The 24903-nt window shown below is 41.4% G+C and overlaps 1 protein-coding gene across 1 annotated transcript in view; it reads left to right on the forward strand.

Annotated features, from left to right (window-relative positions):
• The window catches only part of Ryr2 (ryanodine receptor 2), a 551701-nt gene that overhangs the window by 316178 nt on the left and 210620 nt on the right, over nucleotides 1–24903 (forward strand). The window contains exons 21-27 of the mRNA XM_050142326.1: nucleotides 2856–3048; nucleotides 4238–4454; nucleotides 5800–5904; nucleotides 10869–10972; nucleotides 17004–17087; nucleotides 22378–22537; nucleotides 24095–24242. Coding sequence (XP_049998283.1) covers nucleotides 2856–3048; nucleotides 4238–4454; nucleotides 5800–5904; nucleotides 10869–10972; nucleotides 17004–17087; nucleotides 22378–22537; nucleotides 24095–24242 — 1011 coding nt within the window. The remainder of the gene's footprint in view (nucleotides 1–2855; nucleotides 3049–4237; nucleotides 4455–5799; nucleotides 5905–10868; nucleotides 10973–17003; nucleotides 17088–22377; nucleotides 22538–24094; nucleotides 24243–24903) is intronic.

Here is a 24903-nt window from a genome sequence, read left to right on the forward strand (position 1 = left end):
TCATGGCACACATGTGTGCCTGAGCACGTGTGTGCATACACACCTATCTTAGTCAGGGTTCTGTTGCTGTGAAGAGACAACAAGACCAAGGTGGCTCTTACAAAATAAAGCATTTAACTAGGGGCTTGCTTACAGTTTCAGAGGTTTAGTTTATTATCTTCCTGGTGGGAAGCATGCCACCAGGTATGGCAGACATGATGCTGGGGAAGTAGTTAAAAGCTGCTATCTGATCTACCGTTGGAGTGGTTTTTTTATTTAAAATATTTTTAATTAGACATACTGGCCCCAGTTCCCCCTCCATCCTATTCTTCCACCCTCTTCCTCCTCCCATTATACCCCCATCCATTCCTAAGAGGGGCTAAAGCCTGCTTTGGGGGAGTCAACATATTCCACCATAGGGAATGGACTCCAAAAAAAAAACCAGTTTATGCACCCAGGATATGTCTGGTACCACTGCCAGGGTCCCCTCCCCCCCAAACAGATCAATCCACATAACTGTCATCTGCTTTCAGAGGGCTTAGTTCAGTCCCATGCAGGATCCCCGGTTGTCAGTCCAAAGTTCGTGAGCTCCCACTAGCTTGGGTAAACTGTCTATGTGATTTTCCTAATCATGGTCTTGACCTGCCCCACCTTGCTCATATGATCCCTCCTCCCTCTCCTCAACTAAGTTCTAGAGCTCATCCCAGTGCTTGGCTGTGGATCACTGCATCTGCTTCCATCAGTTATTTCATGTAGGTTCTATGATGACAGTTAGGGTAGTCACTAATCTGACTATAGTGGAAGGCCAGTTCAGACACCCACCCTCTCCACTATTGCTAGGAGTCTTAGCTGGGGTCATCTATTTCACCTTCTTACTTAGCTTCTCTGGAGTTGTGTATTGTAGCCTGGTTATTCTTTGCTTTGTGCCAAATATCCACTTAAGAGTGAATACTGTGTTTTTCTTTCTGGATCTGGGTTATCTCACTCATGGTGATTTTTTTCTAGTTCCATCCATTTGCCTGCAAATTTCAAGATATTTTTTTTGCCACTTAGTAATATTCCATTATGTAAATGTATCACATTTTCTTTATCCATTCTTTGGTTGAGGGGTATCTAGGTAGTTTTCAGGTTCTGGCTATTACAAATAATGCTGATTTGAACATCGTTAAGCAAATGTCTTTGTGCTTTGATTGTGCATCCTTTGGGTATATGCCCAGGAGTGGTATTTTTTGAAACCTCAAAGCTTACCCACAGTGACACACTTCTTCCAATGAGGCCGCACACCCCCTAATTCTTTTTAAATAGTACTATTGTCTGTTGACTAAGCACTCAAATATATGAGCCTATAGGGGCCATTCTTATTCAAATCATCATAACACCCATAAACAAACACATAATAAATGTGTTTATTTGGATGAAATGAAAGTGAAAAGTGTTATAAAAATTTATAGCAAAGTGTGAGTCATGAAGTCCTTCCTCTAATTGTGAATGTTTGTGTCTGTCAGCCTATGTTTTGAGTTGACCCATACCTCCCTTTTTTTCTAGCATGCTGTGTGTAGTGGATGCCTCTTGGGACCAGTTAGCTGAGGACTTGTGATATCAAGAGTGGGTTGATATTGGTTGTCCAGAGAAAAGTATGACATTCACCAAATAACTTCATGTCTCTGATTGCATTCTGCTGTACTTAAGACACCAACCAAGACCATGTGTAAAAGTAAATTTCATTATAAAACAAAAGCAAATAAGCCTTTAATTTTCTCATAATAAGCAATACGCTGCAAAAACAGAGAAAGTTCCTGCTTCCACTATCCTGACTTTAGTTTGTATTTATGAAATTGAGAGGATATGAAAAATAAAGGGCACTGACCATCCACTGTGCCTGAAACTGCTGCTTTTGAATCATTTATTACTTTTGTCCCCATACTTATTCTAGAAGGTGGTGCTATTAAGTGTTCTGCTTATAAGAAATCAATGTTAGGCACGGTGGCACATGACTTTAATCCCAGCATTTTGGAGGCAGAGGCAGGTAAATCTCTGAGTTCGAGGCCAACCTGATATACAGACCAAATTCCAGGACAGCCAGGGCTACACAGAGAAACCCATTCTCAAACAAAACAAAACAAAACCCAAATCAATAACACATGCACAAAAACAGAAAGAAGTCAAGGTTCAGAGGGTAAGTCATTTGCCAAGGGCTGTATGAGTCAAGTGGTAGGTGGCAGGGGCTTTTGACAGTTAGATACTTTCCTAGATGTCCTCTGACGTCATTATATTTTCACTGAGATCATTTCTGCATCAAACAGTATACATGTACATGCAGAACTTTCTAGACATGACAAGGTCCCCTTTCCAGTCAAGCTCTCTAGCTCTTGCTTTCTTTTTGAGCAAGAGTTTAGCACGTGATACTTATTTTGGAGACCCACAGTCCACATATTAGTCACATCTTGTGAATGTGACAAGATACCCATCAAAAGCAGTTTCATTAAGGAAGTACTCATTTTGGCTCAAATTCCAGGAGATACAGTCCATCATGGTGGGAGAAAGCATGATGGAAGGATCAGAAAGCAGCTGGTTATACTGCCAGGAAGCCGAGAGTACCATTGCTGGTGTCGGCTCTCTTTCTACCCTTTGTGGAGTTTGAGATTGCTGCCCAGGGCATAATGCTGCCCATTTTCAGGGTGGGGCTTCCCACCTCAACCTAGTCTAGACAATCCCAGGTGTTGATCACTTTGCTGGCCCCGAGTCCTGCCCAGTGGGCTATAGACATTAACCTCCGCAGTGTGTTCTTCCCTTGTGTTTTGGTCCTCACTCTTGCAGTAGCTTGGAGCATGATTCTGTGTGTTAAATCTCACCTTGCTTACTGTTTCCCCCTACAGGTTGTATAGCTCGAACTGTGAGCTCACCCAATCAGCACTTGTTGAGAACCGACGATGTCATCAGTTGTTGTTTAGATCTAAGTGCCCCGAGCATCTCATTCCGCATTAATGGACAGCCTGTTCAAGGAATGTTTGAGAACTTCAATATCGATGGCCTGTTCTTTCCGGTTGTTAGTTTCTCTGCAGGAATAAAGTTAGTATCTCTCTGTTGCTTGGCTTGTTTCTATTCTCACTGCTCGTACTTCCACAGAGGACTCTCCCCTGCTTCACTAACCTTGGGACTTCCCTTCAAGGTAACCATTTCCAGATGTGTCTAATCCGGAAGAGATGGCATGAAAATGAATTATAACGAGTTAAAAGATATTAGTTGATTTTTTTTTGTAAACTGAACACCTTTATCATTACCGTCATGCAACTGTTTCAAAGTTCCTTCCAGAAAGCTCACGTACTTAATTGAACGTAATGTGCACAAAATCTTATTGAGTTCTTTGCTTTTGCTGAAATTGACAAAGTATTGTGATTATGGCTCCCTGCTTTCTTCGGCAAGCAGAGGTGACACATAGGGCTTCTTTATGGAAATGTCTTTAGGAAATTAGATTCAGGACAGTGACTGATACTTTTTCCCTGGTAACTCATCCAGATCCTGCCATTTTAAGCACACAGGTAGTTAGGTCCCATATTTACTGTGCCTGATTCGTCCTTGGGTGCCTTGAGACATTGAGTTGCTAGAAATACATTCTTCATTCATGGACATGTGATAATGTACCTTTCAGTACAAGGCTGTTATTTCTAGTTCATCACATGCTAGGTCATCACTGACCTGTGAATATATTTGAGCTGAATTTTCTTTGGCCATTATGGTGCTATTGTGTTTAGCCTCTTGGGGGAGAGGCTCTTAGATTCCTAGGTGATTAGACTAGATATTGTATTGGCTACTTTTCTGTTGCTGGGAAAATTTCATGATCAAAAGCAATGAAGAGTTTATTTTGGCTTGTAGTTCAAAAGGGTTAGAGTTCATAATGGTAAGGAAGACATGGCATGGCAGCTGGAGCAGAAGTCAGGATGGTCACATTTTCATCCATACATGAAACAGAGCCAGAGCAGCCATTAGGATGAACCTGTAAACCCTGAAAGCCCATCTCCAGCGATGCATTTCCTCCATAACCTCCCCAAACAGCACCACCTGCTGGGGACTATATGTTCAGATGCATGAAGCTATGAGGGATATTTCTCATTTAAACCACTAAAGATACTTAGCAGGGAAGAGAAATGTGGCCATGACAAAGTTAGTTTTGTATTAATAAATTTACCTAATGTTTTTCAATTAGAAAACTCTCATGTATATCAAAGATATGATTGACTCATACTTGTTTCCTTTATAGGGTTCGCTTTTTGCTTGGGGGGAGACATGGAGAATTCAAGTTCCTCCCTCCACCTGGCTATGCAGCTTGCTATGAAGCTGTTCTGCCGAAAGAGAAATTGAAAGTAGAACACAGCCGAGAATATAAGCAAGAAAGGACATACACACGAGATTTGCTGGGGCCCACAGTGTCCCTGACCCAAGCTGCCTTCACACCCGTTCCTGTGGACACCAGCCAGGTACAGAAAGAGACACTGATGACTATCAAAATACGGTGGCTCTCAAGCTTGGATTGCAGCCCGCAGCAGTGCACTTTTCAGCCATTCAACTAATGGATCCCGTAAAATAATACTTTCCTTTGTGTTCTCCAAACATCTATTCTGTGTTGGCTTTTCATAACGAATTATCTCAACCACTGCTATGCTGCCTTCATAATGCTCCACTGTATCATAATATAAAGGATTTTTGTCTCATAGATATAACAGGATCCTGAGGTTGGGAGTGAATTAAATGACACTCTATTTGAAGGATCTGATAACTCCAGTGATGTTGATTAGATCATTCAGCTTGTTTATTAGTTTGGAGCATGGAAGCCATTTCTAAGTCCAGAGTTGACTTAATAACAGGTTCCAGAACCTTCGGCTTTTATTAGTCATTTAGCCATCATATCTTCCTTTGGTAAACCACCTTGTGGGCTTTTTCAAGAGGTCCCGAAACACTTCCTCCAATAGGGAAGTGTAAAGTACAACCTGCCCTGTTCCTGGAAGCGCAAGTTGAGGCAACACTGAAAGGGTTCATCAGAGCTCTCATGGTAAACCAATCACTTTGTCAGATGCCCGGGATTATGAACTATCTGCAGCCTCCTGACTTGCCCTGCACTAAGCCTGTGGGCACTGACTGGATGGCCTCAAGTGCTGGGTGATTCTTCTTTCTGACTGATGTGCACTTGGTATTGGTCCATGTCCACTTAGCACCTCTCAGTTGTCTCCACCAGTGCTCTTGGGAATCTTTCTGGAATAAGCACCCCAACACCAATGAGAGTGGAAGAGGGGTGATATCACCAGGGGACTGAAGCGAGGATAGCTCCTGGAAGACTTCAAGGCTGGGTCTAGTTTGTATTTTCGTTTTGTACTCTAAAATCACAAGGTGCAAGATTTTACAGAAGCATGTGTGTGTCAGCAGGTTGCTAAGGGCAATGACCCATGGATTCAGCTCTTTTTCAAGGTCATTCTTTTCCAGTAGCAAGTAAAGCCATGCTTATCAAATGGGCAGTGTTAGCAGTGCTTCAGGTAAACCACTAAATAAATCAATAAATCAGTATCTAATAATTGGTCTTTTCTACCTTATTATACTTTGTTCCCTTTGTCCATTCATTTACTTGCAGTGCTAAATGTACACACACATACACACACACACACACCAGCAATTATCTAGCAAACACCATGAAATATCTGATTCAGAACCCAATTATTTTATTGTATTTTAATGGCCTAGGAGATACTAGATGCAAGGCTATTTGGTGCAGCACCTTTCGGCATCTCCAGTATTTGTTCCTGATTAACCTTTTCTCTCCCTTTTTTCCAGATTGTGTTGCCTCCTCACCTGGAAAGGATAAGAGAAAAGCTGGCAGAGAATATCCATGAGCTCTGGGTTATGAATAAAATTGAGCTTGGCTGGCAGTATGGTCCGGTATATGATTTTGAAATTTATTCTCATATTCTGTTCTTAAATCATTTGGAAAGATAGCATTTTCTCGTTCAACCTGCTGTGATATGACATGAATCAATAGAATTGATTTTTTTGAGGCATCTTAGTTCTGTACATCTTTTTAAAAACCAAAGGAAGTGGTAGACTTCCTGACATGAAAGTTACTAGTGTTTGAACTGAAAGTTGTACTTTAAAATCAAGTTAAATCTAGATAATGAGCCTTTATTTATAAATTAGAAAACGGCAAAAGCAAAAGTTGAAATTGGAATGAAAATAAATAAGTTAATTTGGTTTTTCTCTGATATTCTCCTTTTATCCCAGACAGATAGTAGCAGAGACCCATGGGTAGATGTTCACAGTTGGCTCCATGATTTGAAGAGTGTTTCTCCAAAAACTCCCATGTATCTCTCCGAGCTCTCTTTCAAATTTGTGGGCTTTTCCCCATTAAATTTTGTTACATGTGTATGTATGTGTGTAATATATGTGTTTATCTACACATATTTATTACACACATACATATGTACATATATATTCCTAAATATAAACTGTGCAGTCTATATAATGTTACTTGTATGTATGTTTTCAAGACTAACTAACCATTTGGTATTGGTACATGATTGGTGTTCTCTTCCCTGGAGATTATTTCTCATGACCTCAGTATTCCTGAGCTGCCTGTAGTTCTTTATGTAGGGCTGAGCCCTCATAGACTTTCCTGCATACACTTTGGCATGTCTATTGGTGTTTTCCTTGTTCATCTCGTGTTCGAGCAATCATGTTAGACTTTTTGGGTGTAGCTTCTGACATTACTAGGAGGTATATAATCTTGCATCAAACTCCCTGATCTGGCTTTTATAATCTTTCTGCCCCTTATTCTGTAATGTTCCCCGTGCCTTAGGTGCCAAGTGTTTTACAGATGTGTTCATTAGGACTGTTCTCCCTTGATTGTAGTTTTCTGTAGTGGTCTCTATCTGTTGCAAAGAAAGGTACCCTTGATGAAGGGTGAAGACTACACTTATTTGTGGGTATAAGGACAAATCTTTAGAGTGATGTTAGGGATTATGCTGGTTTAATAAAGTAGTAGTTGTAGGTTCTCCAGTATCCATGACTTTGCTAACTGGGTAATTAACAAGGTGTCTAGTACCAGGTGTGTTTTCACTCTTTAGCACAGATCTTAAGTTGCTGGTTACTGCCAGTGTATTGTGTAACTACTGTACCCATAGGATTATCTTACCATGCTGGTTGTTGATTTGGTTTATAGGTGTCATAGCCAAGTAGGATTGTTGGTGGTCTCCCTACTTTGGGAATTTTCATGGTGCCTTCTGGTACCATAAAAGCTAGTCCTCAGGGAGGAGTCATTCAGGTCCATTCTAGGTCAAGAGTCTCTGGACCCTGTTTCTGAAATCATGGTATCTTCAGCAATAGACTTGTTTTATACTTCTGGGGGTTAACCCAGGACAACAGCTATAGACTATATATTTGGGGAGACTCTTGGACAGCTCTGCAACATGCTGGGCTAGCTCAGTCGGTAGAGCATGAGACTCCTTAGATGCTCTTTCAATATATAATTTCTGGAAATCAGCAGCCAATAAAGATTCACTCCTCCACTAAATGATGCTCCGCCCTTGCTCAAACTGGCAAATGCTGAATGCCTTCTTCTGGATGTCATTCTCTGGCTTTTTTGTTCTTTGCTTGCTTTTACTTTTTGTGAGATGCTTGGAATTCGCTCTGTGGCTTACGCTGGTACTGTGCCCGTGACCATCTTCCTGCCTCTGCTGGGCTTATAGATGTGAGTCACTCAGCTTGCTTGGCTTCATTGATACTTAAAAACCAAGGAAGTAGAGAAGTGCTGAATAAGAAATTGAACCTTTGGCTAAAGTCACCAGGGAGAGAGGTTATCATTGTATCAGGTGTCAGAGGAATCATGGACAAAATTCACCAAACGTTTCAGCGTGAGACAAGGATGGTTATAGGCTTGAAAGATTAAAAGAGTTTGTGCAAAAGACAGAACAAACTCCCATGCAGTAGCAGCCTTTACTGGGCCTGCCTGCACTTACACAAGAGGGCTTGTTACAAGGTCATAAGGTGGCCTCAGAGATTTTTCAGCAAGTTTTCCAGCAAGTCTTAGTTATGTGGGTTTTTTGTTTTGTTTTGTTTTGTTTTGTTGTTTGTTTGTTTAACAACAGAGTGAAATAATTCCCATTACACTTTGGTTAAATCTTATTCCATTTACTATCACAAAGGCTCTTCCTGCTACATGCAAAGCCCTCGGAGTTCCCAGGTACTAAAGGGAGCTAAAGGTACAGAGTGTCCCCCTGCTAAGATGCATCCCTCCCTCCCCAGTCCTCTTTTGCTTTCTACTTTGAAATTAGGTCTCAATAAATTGACCAAGCTGGTCTTGAGTTCATTCTATAGCCCATGCAGAACTTGAACTTGAAATCTCCCTGCCTTAGCTTCGTGAGTAGCTGAGATGACAGACATGAACTGCTAGGTCTGACTCCGTGTTTGACTTTTAGGGACTTTGTGTTCACTTGAGTGATAGACAGACAAACAACCTCAGAGTAAAAAGAAATGTATACATCTGTTTGTAGAAACCAAGGAAAGCTTCCAGATGAACACAGACTTTAGAGGCATAAAGGATAATTTGGCAAGCAGAGACCAGGACTGTAGTATAGGTAGAAACACAGCATGTGTCAAAGGACATAGAAGAAGAAATGGGGCATTTCTAGTGATCTGTCAGTGGCACAGTGTGGTTATAAGGTAGGAACCCAAGTCGCCATGGTACAGAGGATCAGAGGAAGAAGATGTGGACAGAAGGCATTTGACAAAGAGTTTGTTTGGTTCCAGTGTTCCAGTGTGATTTTATTCTATTGGGGGCTGATGTGGTGAAAGGTGACATGCTTTTTTTTTTTTTTTTTTTTTTTTTTTTTTTTTTTTTTTTTTTTTTTTTTTTTTTTTTTTNTTTTTTTTTTTTTTTTTTTTTTTTTTTTTTTTTTTTTTTTTTTTTTTTTTTTTTTTTGTCTCTGCTCGGGCTCAGAGAACTTTGGCGGTATGTAAAGCATGGGACTAATGTGGCAGGAACAGAAAGAGTAAACCAGGTGTTGGAGGAGAGATGTCTTTCTGATACCCTGGTGCCTAGAAGTGGGCTTGGTGAGACATTGCAGGGGTGTTTCCAAAGTCAGGTGTAGGATACAGTAAGAGAGGGAAGGGATGAGGCAGGGTTCCGATTCTTTCTGTTCACCTTGGAGACATGGCAGTTCCGGCTCTTCTCTGGAATAGGGTGGAGAATTAGATGGAGATTACATAAACGGGGGACTATGTCCAGGCTCATTCATTCTTACTTTCATATTCAGAATTTAGGACTTAAAAACTGGAGTCTTCAGTTCAATTTTGTAACTCTCTTCATTTGTATTTCATATTCATTTCTAATGATCCAGAAAAAAAGGAATAAAGTCGTGATTTTCAATTTGTCTCTAGAGAAAAATTTGCTCATGTTTGCGTACTTTTTCAGTGGCATATATAGAACTTGGTAATTATTCCCATGGAGTAATTTATTCCTTCACAACTGAATGGCTGTCGTCAAGGTGCTACCAGGGCAGGAATGCCTGTGTAATTTAGGACTTTACAAAGATTACAAAAATTTAATTGCTAAATTAAGAATAGAGAACATCTTTATGAATTCCTTCCTATAATCTTGAATATGGTGTGACCACTAATGCACTTGCCTCTTGGCTCTTATCACTGGGTTCTACATTCATGGATTCAGTTGAATGGAGGTAAAAAAAAAAATTCAGAAAACAGTGCCGACAACAGTTAGACTTCTTCTTGTCATTATTCCTAAGCTTGATTGTGTGACAGCTGTTGACACAATACTATCCATTCTTCAGGTGTTGGAAATCATGTAGAGATGACTTAAAACATGTGCATGTATGGAGGTGAGGAGGCATTTCATAGGTTCTGTGTACAGACATTGTCACCTCAGAGAATGGACTTGAGCATCTATGGAATATTTTGGATCTGGGGGGTTATAGAAAGATTGATAAAATTCTGTGCCCAGTCCCCAGTCCCCAGTGGACACCAAGAAACACTGGCAAAGATCACTGTGAAGGAAACCTTTATTGTGCTAATCAATCTGTTAAGGTCATGGGTTCATTTGTGATCTCAGAAAGTGATTATGGAGGCTGAGATGATCCACCAAAACTACTTTGGAGTTAATGTGTGTCAGTCAGGTTGCGTATTCATATCCCTGAGTAGATGAATCTAGATGGACAGGGTACTGCAGAGAAAAGCTGAAGTCATCGCCGTATCTTTTCAGAGTTCATTCATATTCTAATGCTGTGTCGGGGGCTTGGCTATTATCAAAGGCCTAGAATCCCCCTTGTTTTGAACTTTGAGTGAAAGAAGATAGACAATAAATTAAGTAAAAACTTAGTCTTCTGGGCATGATGTTGCAGGCCTACAATCCCAGCATGCAGGAGACTAATGCAGGAAGATTCTGAATTTAAGGCCTGCCTGGGCTACCCAGTGAGTTCAAGGCCAGTCCGAGATACCAAATAAACCCATCCCTCCCAAATGATCTCATTACCGAATAATGTTATGTACAATGAAAAGAAATAGACAGCAGGGCCACTGGGCAGATTACTATATTATGAAGGCAGATGGGGTAAACTTCATGGAAAAAAAGATTTGAGCAGATTCTGGAAGGAACCCATGAGCATGCTCATGGACCTCAGGAGGCAGCCTGGCAGAAGCATGTGGGAACTGAGAGCTAAGCTATCCTTCTCAACTATGTAACAAGAAGGGAGTCGGGAGTGCAGACTATGCCGGCCTTTGCAGCGGACATTTGAAGATTTCAGAAGCTTTCAGAGGTTCCATCTCCCCAGCTAGCCCCTTCACAATTGTGTTTCACTCTGGAGGCTCCTCTATGCTGATTTCCCATCTTGTTTCAGGTTAGAGATGACAACAAGAGACAGCATCCATGTCTGGTGGAGTTCGGCAAACTGCCGGAACAGGAACGCAACTACAATTTGCAGATGTCGCTTGAAACTCTCAAGTGAGTGCCTTTATATTTTATTAGGTTCAGGTAGCCAGATATTGACATTTTCACTTTAATTATGCTGGGAAGTTCTTTCTGCTGTTAGAAAGTTCAGTGAAGTATAGGTGGATTGGATCAATATTTGTTGGGAATTTGACTTTGAGTTGGCATTGTTTCTTTGCTGGTACATGGCTCTGGAGTTGTTTGTTGGTTGAATCTTTCTTATTTATTTTATCTATCTATCTATCTATCTATCTATCATCTATCTATCTATCTATCTATCTATCTATCTATCTATCATCTATCTATCCATCTATCTATCTATCATCTCTCTGTCTGTCTATCTTCAGATTCATGTTTCTTCAATTAGTGGGGGGCATTTAGAATGTTCCTAAGAGGACAAGTCTCAGTAGGGTAGAGGTGTTCTCTTCCTCTGTGGGGTGGGTATGTACAACCAGAGGCTCTTTCCCTAGTCTTCCTCAGAGGGTCAAGTACTGTGTTAGTCGGCTCTGGCATCCTGATTAGGTCTGTGATATGAGCCGGAGGCTGGAGAATTTCCTATGCCTGTGAGCCTAACTCCCAAACCACTGTCCTTTTTCCCTGGGTCCACAACTTTAACAGCTAGGAACTGTGGAAGACCACACCGACCTAGTGGTCTTAACCTGAGTTAGTTCTGGTCCCACTCTGGCTCCACGATTCCTACTGAATCATTTGTGAAATATGTTGGTCCCCTCGTATTTTATGTATTCTTGATGTACATCAGTAAGAATTATAAGCATTCTAGAACCCAACAGCACTGCTTGGAGTGTGTACCAGGGACTGGGCTGGTCTCAAACTGTCACTGATCTGTTCTGACTTTAGATATGAAAATTAAGTGCTTAGAAATATTCATGCCAATTTAAAAGAGAAATGTCCATAGATTTAATAACTTTAAAATATAGGCTCATATATTATATATCTTGATTTAAATGTTTTAATTTTATGTAACAGTTTTATTACCCTTCATTAGAGTACCAGACTGATGACTAAACATGAAGAGAAAGTTAGCCCTTCATCACAGTTATCTTGATGAGCACCGATTTAATATTTCTACAGGAGTTACTCACAAGAGTTAACCAGGTTTTCATTTTGATTATGGGCTCTGTAACTGGGACCGTTGATCGATAAAAGTGGGTGGAGTCAGGTTCTTTTGTTTGCTAAACTTAACAACAGCATACTCTTTTGGGGGAAACCTGGGAGGCCATTTACCTGTGCAGCATGGTTTGAGAATGACGTTGGTCAGCTAATTTATACCATCTCATGAAGGCAGCTATACAGTATATGTGGTATGTGTGTGTACATTTCTGTGTGTGTGTGCATGCATACTATACAGTATATGTAGAACGTGTGTGTAATCTGTATATGTTTGTGTGTGTATGTGTGCAAATGTATACACACAGGCACTCATAAGCAAGTGTGACACCAGTGCCTTTCTGGAGTGCTTGCCACCTTATTTTCTGAGACAGGGCCTCTCACTGAACCTGGAGCTCACCAATTCGACTAATCTGGCTGGTTAGCAAGCCCCAGCAATCCTCTCTCTTCTGTGTCTCTTTAGTTCTCGGTCTACAGACATGTACTGCTGCATGGGTCTTTGCACGAGGGTTCTAGGTATCCAGTTGAAGTCCTCATACTTGCACAGCAAGCACTGACTCAGTACCATCTCCCCACCCCCTAGAATATCTTTATTTTTTGTTGACTCGACTGGTGGACATTGGGGATATACCATTTTCCTCTGAATAAACAATTTGATTGGGATGGGATAAGTAAAGGATTATGTTTTCAGATTTTATTTTAAAATGTTACTTTAAATCCTGTAACTTTTATTGTTATTTGTGGTGTGTGTGTGTGTGTGTGTGTGTGTGTGTGTGTGTGTGTGTACACTCGTGGAGGCTAGAAGGGGTGTCAGATCCCTTGGAGCTGAGGTTATAGGTAGTAGTGGGATACCTAACATGGTCCCAGAGACAGAATTTGGATCCTCTGGAAGAGTAGCAAGTGTTCTTAACTGCTGAGCCGTGTCTCCAGCCCCTATAGCCCCTGCCTACCACCATATCCGTCCTTAGTGTCTTATAGAAATGGCTCTGATCAAATTACTCCCTTATGCACTTCTGTGTTTGTCCCTTTCCTTTGTTTCATGTTTGTAAAAAGCAAGGAATAATTCATACTGAAGGTACTTTACCACAGACTCAGAATATACACCCCAAATGATGTTTCAGATGCTAGGCTTTGGGCTCAGGAGCATTCCACATATGACTGATGAAGTTTAATGTCATGGAGAAAATCACATTAGGAGTGAACACAGGGTCAGCTGCTTAGTTCCTAGGTGGAGGTCAATGGAACCTCCTGAAGGCAGACAATGACCAAGATGGTTGGGCTAAGGAATATAGTCCGTGTCAACATGACCAGTTCTGACACTCTGGAACTCTAGCGTTTGTTTGTAGTCATGACATAACATTCATACATTTTGTTCTGTAATTCATGGCGGCTTGTTATTTCCCCATTTTGTACAAAACAATTTACTTAAATTTGCAGTGCATTCCTTGCCGCTGGAACAATTGGCAGCTAGGCCCACTGAGTGTAGAAATGTTCGATTTGCATGGAGTGTGCTAACGCTTTGACTGCTGTGTATAATCGCATCTTCCTTTTAAGTGCTCCTGGTGTCTGGGTTGATGAATCCATGGACGCCCATGTGTAGTGTGTTTCCCTGAAGGGAATGCTAATGATTCTGCTCATGACTCTTTTCTGAACATTTCCTTTTTGTTTCTCACAGCTAAATAGTGTGCATGCATATGGTTTCTGGTTCACTGATTTTACCTGCTTCTTTAAAAGTACGATTAGAGAGGATAAAGCCTCACTGCTCCTACACACATTTACATTGTCAAGCATACCAGGTTCTTGGGATACAAACACACACACACACATACACACACACACACACACACACTGGGGTGTGGGGGTTGGGGAGAGAGAGAGGAGACAAAGACACATTGAAGCACACATACACAGACACACACATACAGAAGAAGATGGATAGACAGACAGATACACTAATATAGAGACAGAGATAGACAGAGAGACAGACAGACACACAGACAGGTACACACAGAGGTGGACAGAAGAGGCACAGACATATTCATACACAGAAGCAGTGAGAAAAGGACACAGACCAAGAGATACATACTGGATTGGGTGGCACAGCTAATTGTAATGGGCTAGTCCACATAACCAATAGCAATGCTCAGAGTCCAGGGAATTTTTCTGAAACACAGCTCTTGGCTTGAGAATTGCCAGTGTTTTCTCGGAGTTTCACATAGCACAAAGTCAATCTATTTGAATGTTCCTCTCAATCAAAAAAACACCTTCAGGGGATGATCTGGAAGAGTGATCAGATACTTTCATACAGTGACTCACTGGAGTTAACATAAAAAACTAGTGAGACACAAGAAGCAAGAGACTTTTACTGTGCTTCGAGAAGATGCCAAGCTTGGGCTCAGGTTTCTTTCTACCTGTAACTTACAAATGTCCCTCTTCTCCATCAGCTCTGCTCTCCCCACCACACACATCTACAGGCCTCGGCTCCTATAGACATCTGTGCTGTCTGCAGTCTGAAGCCTTTCCTTGCTTAGCCAACCCTTTATGCGCATAGAGCCTCACTTTTGAGTGTTAGTTATCATGAGGGTAGATCTCAAAACTGCTTATTAAAAAATGTAACTTGCCCTTAGTTTGAACCTTATCTGGCTTTACTGTAATTATTTGTGAGAGCTTTCTTGCTCGCACTCTCTGCTCACTGTGGGAGTTCTATAAAGCTTTCTTGCAAAAGGCCTTATCCACAGCGGTAACCTGGAGGATCCCCACTGCCCTGTGTCTTTGTTCAGGCCCTGCCTATGATGGTCGCTCTCTGTGTGAGATGAAGCCACACTTCCTCTAGGAAGTGTTTTCTGGGAACAGGATTAAAAGGCTGCTGGAATCTGTAGTGAGAAGGTGACCCTACAGTTTGTAGAAGCCTCTGACTCTTGTTAGAGCCCACAGGGAAAGGCTAGAGAGAGGGCACAGTGATTAAGAGTGCATATTGCTCTTTCAGAGGACCCACACTCCCTGGGAGTCCAACCCCAGCCACTGCACTCATGTGGAAAGCCCATACACATACACATCGTTAAAACAAAATACAACTGAACAAAAAGCCCTTAAGAAGGTGGCAGACACCAACTGAATTTTCTACAGGCCAGGCCTTTAGTGTCATTATCCATATAACAACCTAAGTTGTCAGCATAAGTTCACAGTCCCTACCTTTGCAAAGTGTAATTTTCCTTAATAGGAGCATCAGAGCTTTTAAAATTCACATAGGACATACACACACACACACACACACACACACACACACACACACACACACTCTACATACATATATACCAGTTTAGGAGTTATGGTATAATCATATTTCTTAGAGGGCATGTATTCACAGGCTTAATTACCTGAATTTCAGATAAATCCAAACATTGTTGTCATCCTTTAATTACTTCAGAGCTGGCTTTGGCATCCCCAGTTGATAATGTCAGAGCCCTCTGCATGTCTCATTGATCCCAAGACATGAATCAGAAGTTCCTACTGTGTATTGCCCAGGACTCAGCTCTTCAGCATTTAACAAATACTTACTGAAGGGATAAAGGATTGAGTAAAGGGCAAGAGTTAACATACTTTCTGCACCAGGGCACTGTTATTGAATAAATACAACTTGCATTCACTCTATGAGACAATTTTCTATTCTTCTATTGCTGGTTAATCTTGTTTTAATAGGTGAATTCTTTATTTTATCAATAATGTTTTTCCACTTACCCATCCATCCATGCAATTGTATCTAGATGGCTAAATAAAATAAATGGAGAGATATCCATGTATGTGAATATCTAGATATATAGATGGATATTAGGCAGTGTTTGGTTCTAGTATGTATTAGTAATTCAGTATTTAGTAATTCAGTATAGTGTTATTTAAAACAGTTGAAGAACAAAAATAGCCCTAAAAGTCTATTAAAAGAAAATGGGTTAAAAACAGCTTGACAGTTTCAATAATAAAAACAAACAGTTCTCTTCAGTGATGAAATGGCTCAGCATTTGGAAGCCCTTGCCACCAAGCCTGAGAAATGAAATTTGATCCCCAGGACCTAAACAGTGAAAGGAGAAAACTGACTCCCACAAGCTGTTTTCTGACTACCACTCAAACATATATCCATCTACATAAATAAATCAAATGAATAAGTAAAATATTTAAAGAACATAATAAATAGCACTAGAGAGATAGTTCAGCAGATAAGAGCAATAAATGTTTTGTAGAGGACCTAGGTTCAGTTCTAAGAACCCACATTGTGGCTCAAAATCATCCATAACTCCAGTTCCAGAAAGTCTGATGTCCTTTCCTGACCTCCACAGCCACCAGACTTGCGCCCAGTGGACATATATGCATTTAGACAAATCATTCATACACATAAGATAATTTAAAAAACAGAAGTACAATAAATAAATCCCTTTGGAATTGTAAAGGAATCAGCTTTACATGAGAGAGCAATGGCACGAAGGTTGTTGGAGAATATTAAAATAGCAAGTTACAGAGAAATAGCTCCTGTATACACTCATTAGGGTGAAGAGTAGACTACAATAGTGCTAACACACATGTGCAAATCTAGGTATCTGACTTGGCATATGCAGAGATCTCCAGTCCAGCACAACACAGAAGACCCGAGAACAACCAAGGTTGAGAAAATGAAGCATGTAGAAAAGGGCCGAGGGAGGGGCCAGCTTTTCAGTGCTAAGCATTTGTGCCATTTCAGTGTTCACTGTCTTTCCCTTCCCTGGAAGTATATAACCTATGGATACACATTTCCTTTACCTTTGGAGGCAGAGCCTTGTGCTCTTTTGCAGGGTGGAAGTTGAGGTCTCCCATCACATTTTCTTGTGCTGGGTGTTTTTGGATGGAGGGAAGTGGTTCTTCAGGCTCATCTCTTGTTCTTGTTTCTCAGGACTTTGCTGGCATTAGGATGTCATGTTGGCATAGCAGATGACCACGCTGAGGAGAAGGTGAAGAAGATGAAGCTGCCCAAGAAGTAAGTTGAGTGGCTCGCCCTTATCTGATAGTAGGTGTGTATCTTCAGCACCCTGGAATAAACCTTGGAGGAGACAGACAGCCTGTGTACTTAGCTATACAATCTAGATTTCAAAATTTTATAAGACCGGGAAGATAGCTCAGGAGTCAAGTGCTTGCCTTCAAGTGTGGAGATAGGAGTATAGATTCACATAAATAACCAGGTGGGCATGATGAGCTTGCAGCCTCAGAAGGTGGAGACAGGATCCCTTGAGCAAGCTGGTTAGGGAGACATGCTTCATTGGTGGTGGTGAGCTCTTATTGAGAGACCCTGCCCCACTTAGTGAGTAAAGTGGAAGAGGAATGGAGGAGGATTATGGACATCATACTTGGGTATTCACATGCTGATAAGCAAGTCCTCATGTACACATGCACATGTCGTTCTTGAAGGCATGTGGAAACATGCACACATGTACACCACATATGCACACACTTTATGTGTATTTGTGTGTATGTACACTTTTTGTGTGTGGTGTAGTGTTGACAGAAGCTGTTAGTTCATTCCTGGCTGCTCAGCCCTGAAATAAGCACACAGAAACTGTATTAATTACAACACTGTTTGCTCTATAGCTTATATATACTTCTCATTCACTCTTATCTCTTAAATTATCCCATTTGTACTATTTTATATTTTACCATGAGGCTCGTGGCCTACCAGCAATGTTCCAGCTGTTGGATTACGCCTGTCTCCTCTGGTGTCTCCATGGCGTCTCCTTGCCTCTGTCTACTCTCTCTCTCTATCTCTCTCTCCCAGCCTGGCTATATTCTGTTAAGCAATTGGCCGAAAGCAGCTTCTTTCTTCATTTGCCAATCAAAGCAACACATATACAGAAGGACTTCCCACACCAGTGTAGGTTCACACTGATCAGAGAACAACCTTTCTACCTTGTCTCTTTGCCACTACATAAGCCAGGCTACCTGGTCCACGAGCCCCTGGAGACTCCCTTGTCTCTATGTCTCATTGCCCAGTAGTGGACACTCGAATTACAAATGCTTGTGTTCCTATACCTGGCTTTCACCAGGTTCTGGAGGACCCAAATTTGGATAATCAGGCTTGTGTGGCAAGTACTTTTCCCCACCGAACCATTTCTTCAGCCTCCTGTGTTTATATTTTGAAGTGATATCTTTTACCTGATTTCTGTGTATCTCATGAAAACAGATTCACAGTCCCTAGACATTGTCACAATCTACCTGGAATTGTTTTCCATTTTCAGTTTTCCCTTAAAACTTTATCTCCACCTCCACACTCTATATTGGGTTTCCTACCCTCTCTTTGAAAAGATGGTGTCTTCTAAGTTACGTCATGACCAGTCCTTCTCTCTTGAAATGATCCTTTGCCTTGACTCAAGACAGCTGAAAAGTAAAGGAAAATCCCAAGCAGAAGGAACTGAGGTGTGACCACCTCACCACATTCAATATTTATTTTAAAACCAACAAAAGTAAGTGAGATATTAGAAGAAATATATGCCTTGACATTCCCAATTCTAATTTCTGTTTCAAATTAATTCTGCTCTAGTTGTTTTCTGGAAAGTGTTGTTTGAGCATTCTCTATACCCTTTCCATGAAAATGTCAGCCAAGTGTTCCTTCCTAGATGTGCTTCCAGCAGGACATGCTGTTCATATCTCCACTGTGCAGTCATTGGACGCGTCCCCATTTGTCCCAAGGCTCTGGAAGAGCTGATTTCCTATTGAGATTTACAGCGAACACCCTTTAACCTGGACTTCGTCTTCCCATCTTTACTATGCATGTTTCACAACAGTGATTTCTCAGCTTCGTTGAACTTGACTCATACTAAGTAGGGTGGGGGTGGGCAGAGAAACACAGGGACTCACTAAGTGTTGGTGTTCTGCTATGCTTTGGCTACGACACTTTGATTGATCTCTTTTAGGCTAGTTTACAGTACCCACTTAGGAAGTCTGTGGGTTCTCTGGGAGTGGAGAAAATACTGGTCTGCCACTTCCCAGGATCCCCATCCGCTCACCCAAGTGATATCAATACTTTCTCTTTGGTTTGCATCTTCAGGGATTTTGATGCAGGTAGAATGGGCAGTTCAGTGGAATTGGTTTAGTTTACTTTCTCTCTCTCTCTCTCTCTCTCTCTCTCTCTCTCTCTCTCTCTCTCTCTCTCTCTCTCTCTTTCAGACAGAGCTTTTCTGTATAACAGTCCTGGCTATTCTAGAACTCACTTTGTACACAAGGCTGGCCTCGAACTCATGGAGATCCACCTGCCTTTGCCTCCTGAGTACTAGGATTGAAGGCGTGCGCCACCGCCACTCTACTTCCTTTTGTTCTCTTTGTCATGTAGTATTTAAAAACGAAATTTGACTTTAAAGAAAACCAATGCCCAGACTATAGCTCTTATTTTATTTTATTAGATTATGTACATGTCAAAATAAAACTAAAAGATAGTAATTGCAAAAGAATGTTGGTACTTTGTCAAGCAAATGGAGTAGAGTTATATACATGCTTAATTATATATTATGTATATAATGTACATATGTATATACACTTAATGAGTTGATTATGTAGAGTTATTGGCACAAGGAGCTGGCATGTTGAAGTAGATGTAGTAAAAAGCTACTGTTCAACAGATATGTGAAAGGAGAGGTGGCTGTAGTTATGATTGTTAGGATTTATTTCAGAGAGTTCTGGAAGGTAGGATGTAATGCATAGATGGACCTATTGTTGAAAGGCTACTGGATTTTGCTTTTCAAGAATCGTTACAGGAATCATTCCTTTATTTCTTGTTAGTTTTTCTGGCATCAATTTGAAGCTTTATTTTAAGCTATTAAGCTTTCAAGATTGATGTCATTTTTCTTTTGTCAAAAAACCAGAGCTCTTGGTTTTTCCAGGAAGATGGTAGTTGGTTGATCGCTGTGTACCTTATTAAATAACATTAGTGTGAGGAAATAGAATAGTTTTATATGTTCCTTTAAAATGCCCAGTTTGATTTAGTGATTTGGCTCGTGTGTTTGTGGTTGTTCACGTATACGACTGTGACCTTGCATGTGCTGTGGTATGTACGTAGAGGTCGAAGTAGAGCCTCAGGTTCAGATCCTCACCTGCCTCGTTTGAGTCAAGCTTTATCTGCCACTGTGTGCCCAAGGCTAGCTGACCCGTGAATATTTGGAGATCTTCTTTGGTCTCTGCTGCTCACTTTACTGTAGGAGTGCTAGGATTACAGACATGGGTACTATGGTATCCAGTTTATCATGGGTTTGGGGGATATAAACTTAGATCCTCACACTTACACAGGGAGCACTTACCTTATGGAGCCATCTCCCTAGTCCTTGATTTGATTCCCAGATTCTTTCTTAGGATACAAAAGTCGTTTTAGTAATGTCCAGCTCCCTGTGACACATTCATTTTATCAGCAGTCTCCAATCCAGCCAGTTGAATGTATGACTTTCAACGATGCCTGTATTTATCTTTACTGTGTGGGACGATTTAAAGTTAAAGGAGTAAATGTGAAGTGGTTCAGGTGAAGCGGTAGACACTATAGTTTGAATGAGATTATTAGTTTTTAAGCACATTCATTTAAAGCTTCCTTCTTTCCTTTCACGGGGTAATAGAATCCCAGGTGAACTGAGTTGCAGTTTACAGTTCTGCATGTAGTTTACAGGTGGTAAACTGCTTGGCTTGCAAACCCGAGTTTGCTTTCTTGGAACCCATTTTTTAAAAAATGGGCATGATGGTGCACATGTGAAAATTTAGCCCTGGGGCAACCACTACAGGTGGTTTCCTGGGGCTTTCTGGTTATGTACCCTAGTCATCTTGGTGAGTTCTAGGCCAGTGAGATTCTGTCTCAAAAGACAAGGTACATGGCACCAGAGGAATGACATCCAAGGATGACCTCCTGCCTTCTCCACACATGTACATTTGCACATGTGTACACATACTTGAAAATGAATGTCAATTAATTATGACACAACTTAAAATAAACAAATATATGTGGGCTTTATGGCTCTCACTGAGATCAGTCACATCAAAGCAATTTGGGGAGAGTCCATCTAGGGAGAAGGCTTAAAATGTCAGAACTGTCTGGTTTCACATGAACTGAACTTGTTTAGAGTATTTTATTAAGAAGGCATTTCTCCTTCCCTCCATCTATCAAAAGTGCCCCTTCAGTATGTTATACATGATAGGAAAGCTCCCCCATTAACTTTCCTTGCTGGAAGGCAGCTTTTTCTCTTTGAGGATGGTTTGCATGAGTGTTGGCTTTAGTCAATGATTGATAGATTGATCTTTGATCTTTATTATCTTCGTGCCCTTCCTGATAGATAATTAGGTAGAAGCCCCTGAGTGGGGACCCCAGTGTCCACTAAAAGATGGGTGTGGTGGTGTGTTCATGTAATCCCAGCAGTGGGCAGGTGGAGAGATTGCTGCATCCCTGGGAGCTCACTGGACAGCCAGCACAGCCATATCTGTGGGTTCCATGTCCATTGAGAAACCCTGTCTTAAATTAAAACAAGATGGAGATCAATGAAGACACTTGGCATTATGTTTGGCCTCCATAAACAGGAACACATAAGTACACACACACACACTATATATATATATATATATAAACACACACAAATACGATGCATATATATGAATACACACACATATATATGCATATGTATATATATATGACAAAATATATAACTTTATCACAAAGTTGAAGAAAAGCAATATAAGGTTGGAGAAATGGCTTAGTGGTTAAGAATGCATGTTGCTCTTACAGAAGCCCTGGCTTTGGTTGTCACCACCTATGTTAGGTAGCTCACACTATATGCAACTCCAGCTCCAGGGGGTCTGAGACTCTGATGGTGTCCTCTGGCCTCTGTTGTTGGTATTTATGCATTCTCATTCTCTCTCTCTCTCTCTCTCTCTCTCTCTCTCTCTCTCTCTCAAAATACATGAGGAGAAAGCCTTGTTCATTTTAGATAATCAATATATTTTGTTTTCAGCACCCCCCGCCAACCTCAACTATTAGGAACACACAATTGTAGGTTCTTTTTACCTTTAGAGATAGGTAAGCTCCTTCTCTATATATTTTGTTGGCGTGCACACAGAAATGTAAACATCCCATGACTTTTCCAGCTACCCAGGTAGCAACTAACACAAAAGGGGCTTAAGCTTACTGACTGCTCTTTTCGCCTGGTCACCACAGTCTTCAACAGAATGATTGGGATTAGATGAACCAGGGCAGGAATGCCCCAGGATTTCAACAAAATGGGTGATTTTAAGTTTCTCTGTTTGCTTTGCAGTTACCAGCTGACCAGTGGATACAAGCCTGCCCCCATGGATCTGAGCTTTATAAAACTCACCCCCTCTCAGGAAGCCATGGTGGACAAGTTGGCCGAAAATGCTCACAACGTGTGGGCCCGGGATCGAATCCGGCAGGGCTGGACTTACGGCATCCAGCAGGTACCCAGGAGTCTCTGAGTGCAGGCAGTTATTTTCAACAGAAGGGATGAAGTTGTGGCTTTTCACAGTTCACCTAGACATCTTAGTGAAGTGAAATCCTAACTAGTCTTTATAATAAAAACCCGGAGTCAGATATTAGGGGGTGAAAGCTGAGAGATCAGAGAAGCAGAGAATCCAGCCATTAGAGAGAGCTTTTACATCTACCGAATCCTCAGATCCAAGGGACAATCCTGTCTCTAAGAATCCTCAAACTGAATGCTCTGAGCTCCTGTCTCCTCCCACCTTATATTCCTCTCTCTGCCCAGCCATATTACTCCTGTCTCCCCCTCCCTAGTGCTGGGATCAAAGGTATGAGCTCTGTTTCTCTTTCAGACCGATTCATCCTTGCCTAGCTCAGGGTTGCCTTGAACTCACAGAGATCCATCTGCCTCTGTCTCCCGAGTGCTGGGATTAAAGGTGTGTGACACTGCTGCCTGACCTCCATGTTAACTAGTGTGACTAGCTCCACACTCTGATCTTTAGACAGGCTTTATTTGTTACAGCACAAACAAAACATTATCACACCTTAGTGTGTTTAGCCTTCTTGTCAAAGCATCTCTTCACTGCTGGACCACCAAGGTGTTTCAGTAGGTCCAGTAGACAAAGTGCTTGCCTCTCAGCTTAGCAACCTGAGTCACACCCTCACGACCCACGTAAAGGTGGAAGGGGAAAACCAACTCAACAGACTTGTCCACTGACTTCCACATGTGTACTGTGGTAGGCGATGCTCCACCGCCAACCATATGCGCATCTATTATAAATCCATTAAAGAAAGAAATTTGTTGACCGTAGTTCTGTGTGATATGACAACAGATGCTAGCTGAGCTACAAGCCCTAGCTTGCACAAAGTGGATCATATTGCAAGAGTAAGGTTTGTAGTATGGTTTTAGGCATTCCTTTCCTTGAGTCTGCTCAGGAGGGACTTTGAAACACAGAGACTGAACTACAGTGAAATTAAAGTAGATCCAGTTCCTGAATCCCAGCTCTGATTATCAGGATTCCATCTAAGATTTTGTCCTGTGTTGTTTTGCAGAGTGATAAGATGCTATATTACATGTTACAGAGCACTTTTAGGGGCCAGTAGACAGCGAATTAGTTCTCCAGTGCAGTCTTGGTGTGATGACACTCTCAAGACTAAGTAAAGTGGACAGCCTTGCATCTGTTCAGTGCACCAAATGAGTTTTTGTTCAGTTTAGAGAAAAAGAAAACAAATTTTCGGAGTTTTCTAGATTTCAGAGGATTAGTGGCTGTGGGTTATTTCCTGACGGGGGGGGGGGGAAGGAGAGATAGAGAGAGAGAGAGAGAGAGAGAGAGAGAGAGAGAGATAGAGAGAGAGAGAGAGAGAGAGAGGCAGTTCCTTCTAAGTTAAGGTAGAATAGGACCTGATGGTGCTTCCTCAGATATGAAGGCTTTATCTGTGGGGCTGTAGACTGCTTGCTTCCCTTGCAGTCTACCTTAACTTCCACCCCCAGCACTGCTGCATGGCTCAGATGACTGCAAACCTTCTCCCTGATACAGGATGTCAAGAACAGAAGAAACCCTCGTCTTGTCCCCTATACCCTCCTGGATGACCGAACCAAGAAGTCAAACAAAGACAGTCTCCGAGAGGCAGTTCGCACACTGCTGGGCTATGGCTACCACCTGGAAGCTCCCGATCAGGACCACGGTACTGGTTTGCTTTGTCCCCATTGTTTGAAAAATCGTGTAATGGGTTTTCATAGCCAGGAAGCACATAGAAGGGGGGACAAGGATGCCTCTCCTACTCTAGGTGTCCACTTTAGGCTGGTGGCCTGGGTGGTCCCCCTGAAAGATTAGCTCCATCTCTTAGTGGGTGACTCACTGTTGGACAGCATCTCTGCAGGGCTCACTTCCCATATGCCACTTGTTATTCCTCTTCCTTCTTGGCATTTGTGTATCTTATGTTCAACCTGTCAGTTTAATTTTGATCAAGCAACAAGTTGGATTTAAAGATCAATTGGGGAAGATTGGTCTTTTACTAATAGTTCACCCATTTATGAACATGGTATATAACTCTTGTTAGTTTCTTTCAGTGGTCTTTTAGAATAAAATGTATACATTATATCTTACATCATTTAGTACTACTGTATGTGAAATTAGTTTTGATATAACTTTATTTAGTAGGATGTTTTGTAATGTGAGATATGGATTTGTATTTGCAGGTAGATTTTCTATCCTCTGATTGGAGGAGTGTGTGTGTGTGTGTGTGTGCGCGTGTGCACATGTGTGTATCAGTTCAGTTTAATTTTATAAATATATAGAGTTGTTTCTATATAAATAAGACAAAGCCCTACTTTTTTCCATTTACA

Source organism: Alexandromys fortis, unplaced genomic scaffold, assembly GCF_014885135.2.
Source record: "Alexandromys fortis isolate MF-2015 unplaced genomic scaffold, M_Fortis_MF-2015_v1.1 scaffold_5, whole genome shotgun sequence".
NCBI lineage: Eukaryota > Metazoa > Chordata > Mammalia > Rodentia > Cricetidae > Alexandromys > Alexandromys fortis.